This window comes from Hypanus sabinus, chromosome 1, assembly GCF_030144855.1.
Source record: "Hypanus sabinus isolate sHypSab1 chromosome 1, sHypSab1.hap1, whole genome shotgun sequence".
Lineage (NCBI taxonomy): Eukaryota > Metazoa > Chordata > Chondrichthyes > Myliobatiformes > Dasyatidae > Hypanus > Hypanus sabinus.
Window position 1 is genome coordinate 144,372,350 of NC_082706.1, and position 18,424 is coordinate 144,390,773.

Sequence of the window (18,424 nt, forward strand, 5' to 3'; positions counted from 1 at the left end):
AGGATCCTATCATCAAACACGTCTCTCCACTTTCCGCAGCAATCACTCCCTCCATGATTCCTTTGTCCATTCATCATTCCCCACTCATCTCCCTCCTGACACTTATCCCTGCTACACCTATCCACTTACCTCCTCCCTCACCTCCATTCAGGGCCCCAAACTGTCATTCAAGGTGAGGCAACACTTCATCTGCTGTGGAATCCGGTGCTCCCAATGCAGCCTCTTCTGTATTAGTGAAACCTGTGTAAATTGGGGGTCCTCTTTGTCAAGCACCTCCACATCAACCGCAAAAAACAGAATTTCCCTGGTCAACCATTTTAATTCCTTAATGATGAATGCCACTTTTTTGAGGCATCGCCTTATAAGGGTGTCCTGGACACTGGGGATACTGGTGTTGGTGAAGCAGCTGGCTGAGTTTACAACTTTCTGCAGCTTTTTCTAATTCTGTGCAGTGCCCCCTCCATACCAGACAGTGATGAAACCAGTTAGAGTGCCTTTCATGATACACTTTTAGAAATTTCTGAGTCTTTGATGACATACAAGACTTCTCAAACTCCTAATGTTTGAGAATCTTAAACTCCATAGCTGCTGTCATGCCTTCTCTGTAATTGTATCAGTATGTTGGACCCACGATAGAGCTTCAAAAACGTTGACACCCAGGAATTAAAACTGCTCGCCATTTCTACTGCTGATCCGATAATAAGGACTGGTGTGGGTTCCCATGAATTTCCCTTCTGAAGTCCATAATCAATTTCTACATCTTACTGACATTCAGTGCAAGATTGTTGTTGTGACAGCACTCAACCAGCTGATCTATCTTGGTCCTGTATGCTTCCTCATCCCATCTGAAATTTTGCCAACAATAGATTGATGGATGGCATTGAGCTGTGCCTAACCACACAGTAATGGGTGTAGAGACAGTAGAGCAGTGGGCTAAGCACACATCCTTGAGGTGTGTCAGGGTTGATTGTCAACAAGGAGGAGATCTTATTTCCAATCTGCACTGACTGTAGTCTCCCAACGAGGAAGTCAAGCATTCAGTTACAGAGGAGGGTACAGAGACGCAAGTTTTGGAGCTTGTTGATCAGTATTGAGGGTATGAGCTGTAATCACTAAACAGCAGCCTGATGAAGGTATTACTATTATCCAAGGCCAAGTAGAGAGCCAGCGAGATTGCATATGCTGTAAACCAATTGTGGCAATAGGCAAATTGCAGCTGTTCGGGGTCCTTGCTCAGGCAGGAGTTGATTCTGGCCATGACCAACCTCAAAGTACTTCATTACGTAGATATGAGTGCAACTGGAGTGCATCACCCCTCCTTCTCCACCTCTGACCCCTGTTTTACCCCTTTTCTCTTTTTTAATAGATGTACAGTGGAGATTTATTCTGGCTGGTTGCATCACCATCTGGTAAGCTACAGTGCACAGGATTGCAAGGAGCTGCAGACGGTTGTAAACCCAGTCAGTTCCATCATGATTACCACCCTCCCCACCATCAAGAACATCTCGAGGAGATGGTGCCTTAGGAAGGCAGTATCCATCCTCACCATCTGGGACACACCTTTTCTCTTTACTATCATCAGGCAGGAGTTATAGAATGAGAACCAGGTTTATGATCACTGGCATATGTCATGAAATATGCCTTCTCTACTGCCACAATGAGGCCACACTCAGGTTGGAGGAGCAACACCTTAAATTCTATCTGGGCAGCCTCCAACTTGATGGCATGAACATCGATTTCTTGAACTTCCAGTAATTGTGTCCCCCCCCCCTCACCATCCCATCTCTCACCTCATCTCTTTACCTGCCCATCACCTCCCGTTGGTGCTTCTCCCCCTTCCTTTTCTTCCATGATTATCTACCCTCTCCTAGCAGATTCCCCCTTCTCCAGCTCTTTACTTCACCCCTCACCCTCCAAGTTTCATCTATCACCTACCACCTTGTACTTCCTCCCCTCCCTCCACCTTCTTGCTCTAACTTCTCATCTTTTTTTCCAGTCCTGATGAAGGGTGTTAGCCCAAACCATTGTTTACACTTTTCTACAGATGCTGCTTGGCCTGCTGAGTTCCTCCAGCATGTTGTGTGTGTTTCATGAAACATGTTGTTTTGTGTCAGTAGTAAAATGCAAGACTTAAAAATGACCATGTCACAATAAGAAATGTAAAAAATGAATAAATAGTGTAAAAAGAGAGCTAAATTGTGAGTTTATGAATTCACGGATCATTCAAAAATCTAATGGTCCAGTTCTTAAACGGTTGAGTGTGGATCTTCAGGCTCCTGTACTGCACCCCTGATGGAAGTAATGAGAAGAGCACCTGTTCTGGAGAGTGAAGGTCCTTAATGATTGACAGTGTCTTCTTGAGGCACCACCTTTTGAAAATATTCTCAATGGTGGAGAGGCTAGTGGCCATAATGACTCTACAGTTTTTTTCAGTCCTGTGTATTGGAGCTTCCAACTGGCAGTGATGCAACCTGTCAGAATGCTCTCCACTGTACATCTGTAGAAATTTGCTAGAGTCTTTGGTGACATATCAAATCCCCTCAAACTCCTAATGTATTATCACCATTAGTGTGTCTTCATCATAATTGCATCAATGTGTTGGCCCAGGATGGATCTTCTGATGGCCAGGAACTTGAGGCTTCTCACCCTTTCCACTGCCTGAAGATCCACGCACACTGATTCAGAAACAGCTTCTTTCCCCTCCACCATCAGATTTCTGAACTGTCCATAAACCCATGAACACTATTTTATTATTCCTTTTATTGCTGTTTATTTGTAATTTGTAGTGATTTTCATGTTGTTGCGCAGTACTGCAACTGCAAAGTGACATATTTCTTATCATATAAGACAGGGACAATGATCTTCCTTCAGTCCTGATACAGGGCTTAGGCCTGAAACGTCAGCAATTCCTTTGCCCCAAGAAACTACTTGAGTTCCTCCAGCAGATTATCTGTTGAAAAATGGAGACACAAGAGACTGCAGACTGGAATCTGGAGCAACACACAAAATGCTGGAGGAACTTAATGGGCCAGGCAGCACCTGCGGAGGAAGTACACCGCTGACGTTTTGAGTCAAAATGCTCATCTGGACTTCTGAATATTTTTTGCAGCAGATTACAGCACCTGCAGTCTCTTGTGTCTCGATATCAATACGATATAGTATGAATGTGATTTGAAAACGATTCCTGAATTGTGGCGAGCCTATTCTTCGTTTTTGATACGCTTTGTGATTTGTAGATGAACCCTTTTATGTAGCAGGGTCTGCTCTTCGCCGTGATGTAGGCCCTGATTTTGTACACACTTCCTTAAGTTCCAGGGACCGGCCGGTAATTTACTGGCCGGCTGGGGTAATTCTGCGCCTGGGTGCGAGGCTGTGATTTGTAGACGGACCCTCTACCGCATTGCGCAAACGCCCTCCCCTACACCCCTGGGATTTCTGCGTTTCTGGCTTGAGCGACGATCCCTGGGGCCATGGACCACCCTCCCCCACTACCTCTCTCTCCTCCCCTCACCTCTCCACCCCCTCACTCCTGCACTTGCGCAGTAGGTTTGGGGGCTGCAGCCCCCCTCCCTGCACCGAGTGCCCACCCCTGCAAAAGCGGAGACAGACAAGCACAATGGAGAGGAAGGTAAGAATGAAACCAGAGCCCGATTCCTGCACCCCATCTCTGCAGAACCCCCACCCCCCGCCCTGCAGCCACCTTATGGCACCACCTTTCTGCAATTCCCCTTCTTGCAACCCCCATCCCTTCCCGCCGCTACCACCCTCCCACCCTGCCCGAACACGGGCAGGAGCTGCATCACCAGCTGGGCAGCAGGTACAGTGACACTGTCGCCCATCTCTACAGTGATCAGCAGGCAGAGCATGACAGTGCCCCTTCTCGGGTCACCCGTTCCCCTCTCCACCTCCCCATCTCAATATCCCCTTCCCCTGCCTTCTCCATCGCTCCCCCTCTCCCCTCCCCACCCGCTATACCCTCTCCATCCCTCCCTTCCCCCAATCCCCATCCCTCTGCCCCTTGCTTTTGCTGGAGAGGCCAGCACTGGGTAGTCTGCAGCTCATCGCAGAGACTGTGTGTGTGTTCTGAGGATGAATTTTCTCCGCTGCCTGTCCGGGAGACTGTTCTGCGTGGACGATCCAGAGGCAGGACTGGCGATTTGTCGGCAGTGTTGCAGCTTTTGTTCAGCTCCATTTTCGGCAGCTCAGCACCGGCTCGCTGGAGCTTCTGCTCGGTGAAGCGCGATCCCAGCCCAGAGACCCGGCAAGGCTGGGAGCCCTCTCCGCTGTCAGAAGGTGTAGGGAGGGGAAGGGAGCAAGAGGTCATTCTTCGCGGATTCTCTTGTGTAAGGGGTGATGGTTCTCCCCTGAGGTGGCGGGATGAGGGTTTTCCCCAGATGGGGTGGACGGGGGTGATGATGGGCAACAGTCGAGGGAAAACGAACCCCTTTTGCCCTTGATGTGGTGGCCCTGTCTGCGTGACTAGCGATACAAAGCGCCTGGTCGGATTTTCCAAATGATGTCCAATAACCAGGGAAGTTTCTGGTCGGGAATCGTCGCCACAGAAGTCGGGTAGTTATCGAGTGACAGGGAACGCGTTAACGGTGCGGTTAAACTTCCAGACTAAAAGTCCCTCCGCAAGGAACCTTGACATCGTATGTAATGTGGTAATGGTCCTCAATGGCACTCAGTGCCAACAAATTCATGTCGTTTAAGACAATGATACGAATGATTCGGGTGGCTCGGTACTTCATGCTGCCTGATGTGCCTTGAACTACGGGCACGGTGGTACTTTCAGAAATGTGCCCAGTAACTAGAGAACTTGAAAGACCCCAGGTGGATACCTGAAAGAAAGAATATGTGACACGAAGTTTGAGGGGAAGGGTTTTCAGGAACAGGAGACAGTATTTGTGAGAGAGGAAAATAATTTTAATTTGCCTCTTACTGCTCACTATTGATTTCAGTTTAACCCAGAAGCTAGTGACTGAAGGTTGTTCCCCTATGTTACATGTGTTGATCAACATTTAGAGTTTCAGTCACAAGGCATTGAAACAGGCTCTTCGGCCCAAGTCACCTCTGCCTATTGTGTTGCCCAGTGAACAAGTCCTATCTGCCAGCCAATGGCATTCACCTGAATGGATCTCCAATCAAGTTGTAGTTGTCTCAGCCAATCACATCCTTACAATGTTTTTAACCACAAGCTCAATATGGCTTGTTGTTTTTTTCATTTCACTGTTATAAACCTCATTCCCGCAGGAGTTATATTTTCTCCAGGTTAAGTTCTTGGCTGCATATCTGCAGGCTTCAGTTTAGTGTTTTTGAAATGCTGTTCAAATTCGGTTTGTGGAATGACTGAAACAGCCAAACCAGTGTCCAGTTTCATTTTAATTAATTTGCCATTCACTTCTGGTGTAGCCATATTGCTTGACTATTGTCAGTTTTGACATTGTAAATCTCAAGGCTACACAGTCATGTCTCACTCTCATCATTATCAGATTTTTCATCAAAGCATGTAGATTAGTGCTCTTTTTGCAACTGCAACTTGACTATCTTTTTTCTCTTCCCTGCGCAGTCCATTCATTTTTGTCTACCCGACATGCACTTTGTATGTGTTCTACTTTGTTGCATTTTCTGCAAGTTTCACCTTTATACCTGCATTGGTCTGGTGTACGTGAGCCCCTGCCTCAATGGTAACACAATTTGTTCAGCCAGGTAGGTTTCTGTTTAGATGTTGCAATTTTGTTCAACTCACTGACTGCAACTCAATTGTGTCTCTCCCTGCGGTTCTATTGAAACAGCAATTTCAACTTTTTTTAATGTAAGTTGTGCTTCTGTTATGAGCCATTTTTGAATGCTTACTTGTAGGATTTCACAAACTAAACAATCGCTCAATTCATCTTATCAAACTGACAATGCTCAGACAACCTTTTCAATTCAGCCAAATTACTGAAATGGACTCTCCTTTCTTTTTATTCCGCTTATGAAACCTAAAGTGTTCTGCAATCAAAGCTCATTTCTCTAGTTTGGTTGGAGCAGTTAAACTTTGAAGCAAGCTGTATGGCTTTTAACCCAAAACACTCAGCAAAATTGGTACTCGTTTCTCATTAGCTATTTCATTTGCTACAGAATATTGTTCAATTAGCTCAGTATACATGAGTCAATTATCTGTTGTGGAATCAGAAGTGCCAATCTTTACAATGCAGCCAGCCGTTTATGTTTTTTTTAAAATGATTATTATCACTCAGTATCCACTCTTTATGAACCTGTGAATTCTTCCGTTTACCGCCTTAAAAAAAACTCGATTGTGTCTTCCCTTCTGAAGAACGCACGCTGCCCTGCCTTTTCTTTTAACTCAGCAGCCTCCTCACATGCAGGGATGCGTTTTTCACTCATCATTCCTCAGTGCATTTCTCTTAGTTTGAATGTCTCGCTGTGCTTCAACAGGTTGGTATTCGTATTAGGTTCATTTTTAAAATACCTTGTCACCACTATTATGTTTTGTAACTTTGAAACGTTAAACTAATTCAAAGGAAGACACGGGAGGCCAAAATGTTAATCTAACTTCATGTTCTACTTTAAGCAAGGCACGCCCGTATCACATAGCATGATGACGTATGCAATTCATAGATCCATAGTTATGACTCGTAATGAATTATTTAAACGAACAAGAATGCCTGATCAACTGTATATACAAGATTACTTAAATATTAAATATACAACAGGTCCCTACTATTTTCTGCTGTAAAACCCCCAGCTGCCCCCTCGCCTGTTGCCTGTAGCATTCGGTGATAAGTCAGGCATCGTCCCTGTGACTGTTCTGTCATCTCCTGTGTGATTGCCCATGGGCTGCAGCTCAAATCTGCTCTTTTCCACATCCTTCTGTGGCCTTGTCTCAACGTCTTCTGAACCCCTTCACCCCGGTGAATCTTTGATCTCTCCTCTCCTCCTGCCTTGGTCTCAAAATCATCCTCTTTCTCTTATCAGTGATTTGGTTGTACTTGGACCTCAGAATTCCTCTCCCCAGTCCCTCCACACCCCCTGCTCTCAGAGTCACATTGCACAGCAGCAGCAGACCCTTAGGCCCAACTCATCCATCCACACCAAGTATCATGCCCGCACTGGTCCCACTTCCCCAGGTTTGGACTGTATCCCTCCAAACCTTTCCTATCCATGTACTTGTCTAAATATATTTTATATGTTGTTACAGTACCCACATCTACCACTTCCTTTGGCAGTTCATTCTATGTACTCACCACCGTCTGTGTGAAAAAGTTTCCTCCCAAGTCCTCTTTAAATCTTTCCCTTCTCAGCTTAAGTCTATACCCTTTGGTTATAGGTTCGCCTACCCTAGAGACAATTAAGCTTATGTATGCTCCTTGTGATTTCATAGAACACAGAACAGTACAGCACAGGAAAAGCCCCACAATGTTGTGCCAAACTAATTAAATTTGTTTAGCTGGGCATTTGATTACTAAATGAATCCCTGGAGAGGAATAAACAATAGACATTTCAGGCTAAAAACCTTCACAGGACTGTTCATTCTCCTTGGTAGATGTTGCCTGACTCGCCTAGTTCCACCAGAATTTTGTGTGCGTTCCTTAAGATTTCCGGCATCCGTAGAATCTCTCGTGTTTAAACTAATCCCTTCTGCCTACACATATCCCTCCATTCTCAGCACATTCGTGTGCCAATATGAGTTTCTTCAACGCCTCAGTCGAATCTATGCCCCCTTCCCCCCCCCCCCCCCAGCCTATTTCAGTGCAGGGTAAACAGTCTTAGCCGGTCCCCTCTCTCTTTAACTTAAGCTCTCCAGTCCCAACAACATCATTGCCCCCTTTCCGTTTTGCTGGCGTGCTTCCCATAGCTGGGCGACTAATGGGGCTCTAACACAGATCCTGGTTCTCCGTCCTTGGAGCCAGTGAGTAGCTCACCTGCCGCCTTGTACCAGGCAGTACTCCTGCAACCGTCCGCCTGTTGACTGCGGCGCGGACGGCCACCTCCGCTGGTCTCCTCATCCCGCCCCTGGCGCGGTTCGCCCCGTTATCAGTGCCGCAGCTGGTACAGCGTGTTCTCGGGCAGTGAAGGACACTCGCTTGGCTCGTTGGCCTTCAGGCTGGAATGTGCACAGCAGCCCGGCCTGTTGGCAGGGTTGTGAAATACTTCAACAGCTGTTCCGTTGCCTCCGCTCAAGCAACAGTGAGCCTGGCTCCTTGCAAAGCCGTTGCCGGAACTTGAGGACCTGAGACGCAGGGAAAAGTTGAATAAGTTGTAACTTTATTCCCTGTAGCGTCGATAAATGACGGGAGATTTGATAAGAGTTAAAAGAAATTATGAGGAGTGTAGACAGGGTAAATGTAGGCAGACCTTTTCCACTGAGGTTGGATGAGACTAGAATTCGTATAGAGGTCATAGGTTAAATGTGAAAGGTGAATTATTCAAGGAGAATCTGAGAGTAATGTAAGTTACCAGCAAAAAAAATGGTGGATGCAGGTTCAATTGTAACATTTAAGAGAGGATTGGAAAGGTACATTGATGAGAGGGATTTGGAGGGATCTGATCTGGATGGAATTGGGTGGAAGATCAGGTTGACATAGACTAGATGGCTGAGGAGCCTGCATCTATGCTGTGGTGCTTTATGACTCAAGGAACAGGTCCTTCAGCTCACAATATTTGTGCTGACCACAGTATCCCATTCCAGACCCCACCACTCTCTGTGCTGTTTTGTTTAAGTTGCTTCACCTATTCCCTTGTACTTTCCCCCACCACCTTAAAACTATGCCTTCTGGTGCTTGACATTTCAACCCTGATTCAGGCTGTCAGCCTTATCTATGCCTCTCATAATTTTGTAAACTTCTATGAGGAAATTTTAGAAACCAGCTTTCTTAAAAAATGATTATAAATAGGGAGAAGGATGTAAAAACTGACCAAGGAGTTTCTACAGGATCTGCGACAAGGCAGAGAATAGCTAAGCATTACAACAAATTAGCCTGCCCTCCAATGTCTCCAACTACATGTCCTGCTGCCTTGGGAAAGCAGCCAACATAATCAAAGACCTCACTCACCCCAAACGTTCTCTATTCTCCCGCCTTCCATCAGGCAGAAGATACAAACGCCTGAAAGTATGTACCATCAGGCTCAAGAACATCGTCTATCCTGCTGTCATCAGACTCTTTAAAGGATCACTGATATGCTAAAAATTAACTCCTTATCTCTATCTACCTCGTCATGCTTGCTATACTGATATTTGTTGGTTCAAGGGATGAATGGTTGAAGGAAAGTAGCTATTCTTGAACCTGGTGGTGTGGGACTTCAGGCTTCTGAACTTCCTGCCCAATAGTAGCTGCGCAAAGATGGCATGGCCCGTATGGTGGGGACCTTTAATGGATGTTGTCTCCTTGAGGTGGTGTCACCTGAAGACACTACCAACGGCGAGTTATTGGGCAGAGTCCACTACTCTCTGCAGCTTCTTGCGTTCATGCACATTGAATTGCAATACCAGACAAAAATGCACCCAAGTAGGATACTCTCAGTAGTAAATCTGTAGTCGTTTGTTAGAGCATTCAACAACAAGCCATCCTCCTTAACCTCCCAAGAAAGCTTCTCACTGTATTTTCCCTTATCGCTCTATGCTGTTAGCCATCCTCCTGTGTGGGACCTTATGACCAGCCTCAGGGACATCCGTACACCAGATTCACTAAGTGCCTCTAATCTAGTTTCACCGGCATAGAACAGAAGTACCTAGTTTCAAAGTAAGGCTCTCCCACTTTAGACAGATGAGGAGATTCTTCTTTCCAAGCATCATAGATGTGTGGAATATTATCTCCCGGTGTTAAGGCCAGGAGGGGGATCAACTATGAACTTTCAATAATGGGACAGACTTGAAGAGCTGAGTGGCCTACTCTTGCTTTTGTTTTCTGTTTCATATACAAAATTCATACAAAATTATGAGTGGTATAGATAGGCTAAATGCATGCAAGCTTTTTCCCCTTAGGTTGGGGAAAAAGAGGTCATAGGGTTCATGGTGAAAGATGAAATAGTTAAGGGGAATCTGAGGGGAAACTTCTTCATTCAGAGGGCGGTGTGAATGTTGAAGAAGCTGCCATTGGAAGTTCAATTTAAATATTTAAGAGACATTTGGATAGGTAGATGAATGAGAGTGTTATGGAGGGCAATGGTCCAGGTACACGTAGATGGGACTGGGCCGAAGATCAGGTTGCCACAGACCAGATGGGCTGAGGGGCGTATTTCTGTGCAGTAATACTCTGTAACTCTATCATAATAGATTTACACATATACTTTTGTAGATTACAGGTGGGTGTACACTTCCTGTGTACCAAAAAAATCATTTCTTGCAGTTGGTGCCCATAAATTGTTATCTTTCCCTATAGAATTTTACAATGAAATCATTGTAATTCTGAAGATCCTGAGTAATACACTCAACATGTCAGAGGAACTCAGCAAGTCAGGCAGCATCTTTGGAGGGAAGTAAACAGCTGACATTTTGACTTGAAACATCACTGTATTCTACTCGGTATAAGCTGCCTGACTTGCTGAGTTCCAGCATTTTATGTGTTACTATGTCAATCAGTCACGTTGTAATTAGAAGCTCTAGTCAATAGGTGGCATAGTGGGGACAGTTTCTAGTGTCAATTGGACCCCATCAACTTCACAGTTTAATATCAAAATCAGGTTTAATATCCACAGGCATGTGTCGTGAAATGTGTTGTTTTGCAGCAGCAGTACAGAGCATTACACAAAAAACTATACATTATAATAAAAATATACATTAATTTAAAAAATATATTTAAATTAAATTAGCAGTTCATGTAAATGAATAATATAAATTCATTTTTTTTCTTGGCTTTGATTTATTCTCTAACCAGCATTCAGTCTTGTTTTCTCACTTAACATTATCTTTAATTATCTGCATCCTTGTGAACATAATTTTCAATAGCATGGAATAAATGCAAAGCAATCACAATCGTGTTTTATTATCATTGTCTTAGATGACATCAGATTCGTTGTATCATGGTGGCAGTATAGTATAGAGACATAAAATTACTATAAATTACATAAATAAATTTAGTGCTAAAAGAGGAATAACGAGAGTGTTCATGAACTATCCAAAAATCTGATGCGGAGAGGAAGAATTTGTTCATGAATGTGGGTCTTCAGGCTCCTGGCCCACCTAATGATGGTAGTAATGAGAGAAAGGGCGTGGCCTGGATGGTGATGTGTAGTGATACAGCCTCTTGATGCACCACATCTTGAAGATGATCTGGATGGTGGTGGTGGGGGGGGGGGGGGGGGGTTGTGCACATAATGGAACTGGCAAAGTCTACAAGCTTTACAACCTCTTGTAATACTGTGCAGTGGAAGTTCCATTTGAGACTTGTGATGCAGCCAGTCAGAATGCTCATTTACAGAATTTGTAAGAGTCTTTGACATAAATCTCCTCAAGCTCCCAATGAAGTAGAGCCTCTAGTGTGTGATTGCATCAAAGTGTTGGACCCAGGGTAGATATTTTCCATCTTGGGGGGGAGATGAATGTAAATCCCTCCTGTGGTTTCCAGCACTGTAGAACACAGTTCCCTAATGTCTCATCACTGCTGAGGATTGCTTTCACCCTGGTTGAGCTGCAGATGTAAGACTTGTATAAATACCATCTTGATGCTAGACTCCCTCTCCGTCTTTTTTCATACGGGAATCCATCTGGTGTAATCTTTGCTGACAGCGTGAACAGGGAACAGTCTTGTGCACAGGAATTCATAAAACAACAGCTGAGCTGAACCTAAGGGACAAGCTGTGACGCTGGACACGGCGAGTAACTTATGGCAACTTTTACCTCTTACACAGTACTGCTGCTGCACAACATCAGATTTCACATTTGCCACTGATAACAAACCTGACCCTGATTCTGTTGGCAGCCCAGCAATCTCTACTCCGGAATACGCTGCTCACAACTAAGAGCGACCCAGACTCCTGTTTCACCGTCCTTTACACTCCCCTTGCTCATTCTACCTGCGTTCTTGTCTTTTCCTTTCCAGCCCTTCCTCGCTTTCTCTCTGTCTTGTTTCCTCCCTCTCTCTGCGTACTTTTCTCTCTCCCCCTTTCCTCTCCCTCCTTATTCCTGCATATTCGCCATTCCCCACATCTCCCGCTCCACATTCTCTTCTCTCCAACCCCCTTCAATTTTACCCTCCTGTTCCCCCTTTCTCGCTGGGGTCCTGATTCAGGGTTTCGACATGTAAAACATCGTCAATTCCTCCACCACGTCCACAGACGCTGCTCGACCCGCTGAATTCCTCCACAATTTTGTGGTTGCTCCAGATCTCAGCATCTGCGGTTTCATGTGCCTCCTGTCTCTCTCAAGTCTCCACTCCTTCCTTTTTTCTTTTTTCTCTCTCTCGTCTCCACTCCTCTCTCGTCTCCATTTCTCTCTCTTTCCAGTCTCCACTACTCTCTCCTCCCCCAGTCTCCCTCCCTCCGTCCCGCCGCTGACCTTCACGCTGAGCGGACACCACGCATGCTCCGGCCTCTGGGACACTTCGTCCCCCCAGGTCTCGGGCAGCGGGAGCGGCGCCTGAGGGGGGAACGAGGGCGCAGAGGCTCCGGGCACCGACACCTGCCCTGGGAATAGGACTCCCGCTCCTGACGCTGCCTGTACTAGGGCTCGGTCTCTTTCCGAAAACCCTCACTGCTGCTCTCCTTTCACCACCCTCAATTCTCACAATCCTCCACCCTCCTTCCTATCACCCTCTGTATTCACCATCCTCACTCCTTAATTCCTCTTCCCTCTCCTCGACCCACCCTCACCGCCTCCTCCTGATTCCACCCTGTTTCATCATTTTCACCATCTCCGTCCCTACCCCAGTTCTCCCCTCCATTCTCCCTTCTCATTCCGTGGGGCCGTTCAGTCCGTCTCTTCCCTGTCACCGATTATTTTTACCCCTTCCCAATTCCCTCTCCCCATTCCCTTCCTCACCTCTCTCTCCCTATTCCCTTCCCCTCAACTCATCCATCCACTTCTCTTTGTCCACCTCTTCCTCCAACACTCTTCTTGTCCACTTTACCCCTTTCACACTCCACCATTTCACCCCGCTTCACCTCTCCTTCGCCTATCACCTCACCCTCCTGTCCCTCTCCTGCCCCTTACCTACTCTTCCTCTCTCCTCTCCCTCGCTCTTTTCCCCCATTTCCCTCCTCCTTCCCCTATTTTCTCATTCCTCTTGCCATTCACCTCTTCTCATTCCCTTCCCCTCTCGCCCTCATACTCTCCCTCTCCTTCCCTCTCGCATTCATTCCCTCCACTCTCCCCTCATCCCCTCTCTCTCCATCCCACGTTCCCGCACCCCTTCTTGAGAGGGAACATTTTACCCAACTCTGATACCGGATCGTGTCCTCCCGTCACTACGCCGCTGACGGAATGTGACAGCTGCTCAATTGCCTGTGTTGGCCGTCAGGAACCCCCTTCGTCCCCCGGTCACCACCCACCCCACCCCCTCCGCCCGCTCCACATTGAAAGGGAGCACTATTAAAGTGTGAGGGGGGAAGGACTTAGCGCAGGAGTCGGCAGAGAGCTGAGGAAATGTCCGCTGAAGAGCTGAGCGGCGGTGCTCGGAGAGCGACCAAGAGCAAACTGTTTGAGTTCCTAGTTCACGGTGTGGTGAGTGGGCAGTGAACTCCGTCACCGGGACCAGAGCCCCCAAGCAACACGGATTCCCGGGCGGGAGCTCAGCACGACTGTCTGTGTGGCTGAGAGAGCAGGAGGGGGTCGCGGCACAGGCAGGGAGAGAGATAGTGTAGTGGGCAAAGAGAAAATGTGGTGGGGTAAAGCGAGAGAAAAATGTGACAAAGGAAAGGGGAAAATGTGGCAGAGGAGAGAGAAGGGTATCGTGGCAGGGCAGAGAGAGGGGGATTGTGGCAGAGAGAGGGGGGATTGTGGCAGAGGAGAGAGAAGGGTATCGTGGCAGGGCAGAGAGAGGGGGGATTGTGGCAGAGCGGGGACTGTGGCAGGGCAGGGACGGAGTGGGAGATTGGCAGGGTAGGGGCAGGGAGAGAGAGAGAGATTGTGGTCGGGCAGGGCCAGGGAGAGGGGGTTGTGGCAGGACAGGGAGGGGTGAATGTGGCAAGGGACAGGATTTAGTGTTTGTGGAAGGCAAAGAATAAGGTGAAGGAAGAGAGAAAAGTGAGGAAGTGAAAGGGAGAGTGTAGTAGGAAGAAGAGGGAAGGTAGTTGAGAGAGGGAGAACAGAGAAAATGTGGATTTGTGTGGAAGGGAGAAGGATGGGGAAGAGAAAGAAGGGGATTTGGATGGGAGGGAGAGAAAATGGATTGGGCAGACAGGATGGGTAGAGTTTCTACTGAATCTGATGTGAGGGTTTGGGTTGTAGTGGGGTAGACCCAGATAATTAACAACTCCTCTTCCCTGTCTACCCCATCAACATGTCAATGCAAAGCTTGACTTTTTTTGGCAAAATGGGGACATGAGAGGACAGATACTGGAGTCTGCAGCAACACACAAAACGCTGAAGGAACTCAGTAGGTCATGCAGTATTTGTGGAGGGAAATGGAGAATCCAGATTTCAGGATAAAACCCTTCAGCTGGCCTGAGAGATAAAGGGGAGATGGCTGACGTAGAAAGGGTGTGATGCTGGCAGATAATGAGTGAATCCTGGTGAGGAGGGGTAATAGGCAGTTGGAGGAGGGGGAGTGGGAATAGTGACAGAGGTTGGGAACTGGTAGGTAGAGGTGACAAGTCTGCAGATGGTCGAATCTGATGGCAGAGGAAGATGGACCATGGAACCAAATAAGGGAGGTGGGAGTGGCAGATGGGAATAGTTGGGGGGGGGGGTGTTGGTGGGACCCACTAAGAGGAACATGAGTGCCCCTGTCTTTCAATTCAGATGAAGGGTCTTGTCCCGAAACATCAACTGTCCATTTCCCTTCTCAGGTGCTTCCTGACCCATTGAGTTCCAACAACTTTTTGTGTGTTGCTTCCTTTGTGAAAGCAGTACTTGGGATCACATCAGTCCCTATCTCACCTCCTTCCACCTCTGAACTACATGTGCTTTTTGGTCCACAGTGCTGTGTCAATTTTTTAATTTACTCCAAAATAAATCTAATCCTTCCCTTCCATGTAAATCTCTATTCGTCTTTCATCCATGTGTCTATATAAGAGTCTCTTAAATGTCCCTAATGTATCTGCCTCTATTACCACCCCAGCAGTGCATTCAACACACCACTCTGTGTAAAGTTTCCAATTCTGATGAACATATCACGAGACAACCAGAACTGAATACAATACTCCAAGTGTCGTCTAACCAGAGCTTTATAGAGCTCTGACAGTATCTTGTGGCTCTTGAATTCAGCCTCACAACTAATGAAGGTCAACACACAATATGACTTCTTAACAAAAACTTGTGTGACATCTTTAAGATGAGACCTGTGGATTTGGACTCCAATATCCCTGTTTCTGCATACTATTAAGAATTCTGCTATTAATTTTGTACACTGCCTTCAAATATGACCTTCTGAAGTGCACTTTACACAGACATTTAGACCATATTGATATAAGAGCAGAATTTGGCCATTTGGCCCATTAAATCTGCTCTGCTATTCCATCATGGATAATTTATCATCCATTTTCCTGTCTCCCCTGTAACCTTTGATGACCTGACTAATCAAGAACCTATCAGCCTCCTCTTTAAATGGCCTCCAAGCCATCCGAGGCAATGAAATCCACAGATATACTGCCCTCTGGCTCACAAAATTCCTCCACATCTCTGTTCTAAATGGATGTCTCTCTCTTCCAGGATTTCATAATGTGTGGCCCACGACACCTTGTTTAATGGTATTGGTCCATGACATAAAAAATGTTGAGAGCCCCGTCTATTCTGAGAATGTGCTCTCTGGTCCTAGACTCACCCACTGCAGGAAACATCCTCCCCACATACACACTATCTGGACCTTTAAATATTCAGTAGGTTTCAAAGAGATACTCCCTGCTAATTCTTCTAAAGTCCTGCAAGTGCGTGCCCAGAACCATCAAACACTCCTCATATGTTAACCTTTTCATTCTGGAATCATTCTTGTGAAACTGCTCACAATATGCTGTTTGACCAATGCCTTATAATGTCTCGGTATTACATCCTTGTTCTTGTGTTCTAGTCTTCTCAAAATGAATGTTAATGTTGCATTTGTCTTCCTTACCACTGACTCAATTTACAAATTAACCTTTTAGGGAATCCCAAGTCCCTTTGCACATCTGATTTTTGAATTTTCTCCCTGTTTAGAAAATAGTCTATATTATTTCCTCAAAGAATTCCAACAGATTTGTCAGGCAAGATTTTCCCTTTAAGGAAAACATGCTGACTTTGGCCTGTTTTACAGTGTGCCACCAAATACCAAAAAACCTTGTATTTAATAATGGACTCCAACATCTTCCCAACCTCTGAAGTCAGACTAAATGAACTATAATTTCCTTTCTTCTGCCTCCATTCCTTAAAGAGTGGTGACATTTCTCCTTTACCAGTCCTCCAGAACCATTCCAGAATCTAGTGATTCTTGAAAGATCATTAGTAACACTTCCACAATCTCTTCAGCTGCCTCTTTCAGAGCCCTGGGGTGTACACCATCTGGTCTAGTTGATTTATCTACTTTCAGATTCCCAAGTACATTCTTAGTTATAGCAACAGCACTCACTTCTGCCCCCTGACACTCTTAAATTCCTGGCATATTGCTAGTGTCTTCCATAGTGAAAACTGACACAAAATACCTATTAGGTTTGTCTGCCATTTCTTTGTACCCCATTTCAACCTCTCTAGCATCATTTTCCAGTGGTCTAATATCCATTCTCGCCTCTCTTACTCTTTATATATTTGGATAAGCTTTTGGTATCCTCTTTTATATTGTTGGCTAGCTTACCTTCATATTTCATTTTTTCTTTCCTTATGGCTTTTTAGTTGCTTTCTGTTGGTTTTTGAGAGCTTCACAATCCTCTAAATTCCCACAGATTTTTAGCCATATGCTCTCTCTTTTGCTTTCATGCTGTCTTTGACTTCCCTTAGCCACGGTTACATCATCCTCCCTTTAGAATACATTGACTTGGGATGTATCTATCCCGTGCTTTCCGAATTGCCCCCAGAAACACCAGCCATTGCTGTTCTGCTGTCATCTATGCTAGTGTCTTCCAGTCAACTTTGGCCATCTCCTCTCTCATGCCTCTTTGATTCTCTTTACTCTAATTTAATACTGATATTCCTGACTACCTTCTCCCTCTCAAATGCAGGGTGAATTCTATCATATTATGATCACTGCTACCTAAGGATTCCTTTATGATAAGCTGCTTAATCAAATCTGATTCATTTTATGCCATTCAATCCAGAACTGCTTTTTCCCCAGTGGGTTCAACCACAAACGCTCCAAAAAAAACCATCTCATAGTCATTCTACAGATTCCTTATCTTGGGATCCAACACCAACCTGATTTTCCCAATCTACCTGCATATTGAAACCCCCCCATGACTATCAAAACATTGCCTTTTCTATCTCCCATTGTAATTTGTATCCCACATCTTAGCTACTGTTTAGAGGATTGTATATAACTCCCATAAGGGTCTTTTTACCTTTGCAGTTTCTTAACTCTACTCACAAGGATTTTATATCTCCTATGTCAACTCTTTCTAAAGATTTGATGTCATTTTTTTAACCATCAAAGCCCCGCCACCTCCGCTGCCTTCCTGCCTGTCCTTTTAGTACAAGATGTATCCTTGCAGTTAAGCTCTCAACTATGACTTCTCTGGATTGAACACCATCTGCCACATTTCAGCCCAGCTCTGCATCCTATGCATCCTGTTGTAACCTACAAAGACCTTCTACACTATCCACACACACCGCCACTAACCTTTGTGTTATCTAGTAACTTACTAACCCACCCTTCCACTTCCTTATCCAATTTCATTTACGTAAATCACAATGAATGAGACCCCTGCCGAACACCATTGGTCAACAACTTCCAAGTAGAATACATTTCTAAATCTGGATGGTGTACGACCTGCAATGGAGCCTAAAGGTGGTCGTATTCTAAGTGCAAGGGCTCACAGGTTTGGGAGATGCTATTGGAGTAGTCTGGGCAAATCACAGCAGCTAGTGGTTGAGGGAATGGATGTTTAGGATGGTGGATGGACAGCATTGTCCTGAATTGTGTTGAGAATGGCTGGTGCTGCTCTTGGAGAGTATTCCATTACACTCCTGATTATGGTGGAGGGACTTTGGGGGTCACTCACCATAGGATTCCCAATCTCTTGCTTGCTTTTGTGGCCATGTTATTAGTGTGGCTGGCTGGGTTGGGGCGGATGGTGAGCCCCATTCCCAGGGTGTTGTTGGCGGGTCATTTGGTGAATGGTACTGCTCTTGATTGGCAAGGGC

The 18,424-nt window shown here is 45.8% G+C and overlaps 1 protein-coding gene across 1 annotated transcript in view; it reads left to right on the forward strand.

Moving 5' to 3' along the window:
- Window positions 1-13,521: 13,521 nt before the first annotated feature.
- The window catches only part of LOC132398484 (SWI/SNF-related matrix-associated actin-dependent regulator of chromatin subfamily D member 3-like), a 45,308-nt gene continuing 40,405 nt past the window's right edge, over window positions 13,522-18,424 (forward strand). Inside the window, exon 1 of the mRNA XM_059978005.1 lies at window positions 13,522-13,663. Within this exon, the coding sequence (XP_059833988.1) occupies window positions 13,586-13,663 (78 nt within the window). The 5' untranslated portion in view covers window positions 13,522-13,585. The remainder of the gene's footprint in view (window positions 13,664-18,424) is intronic.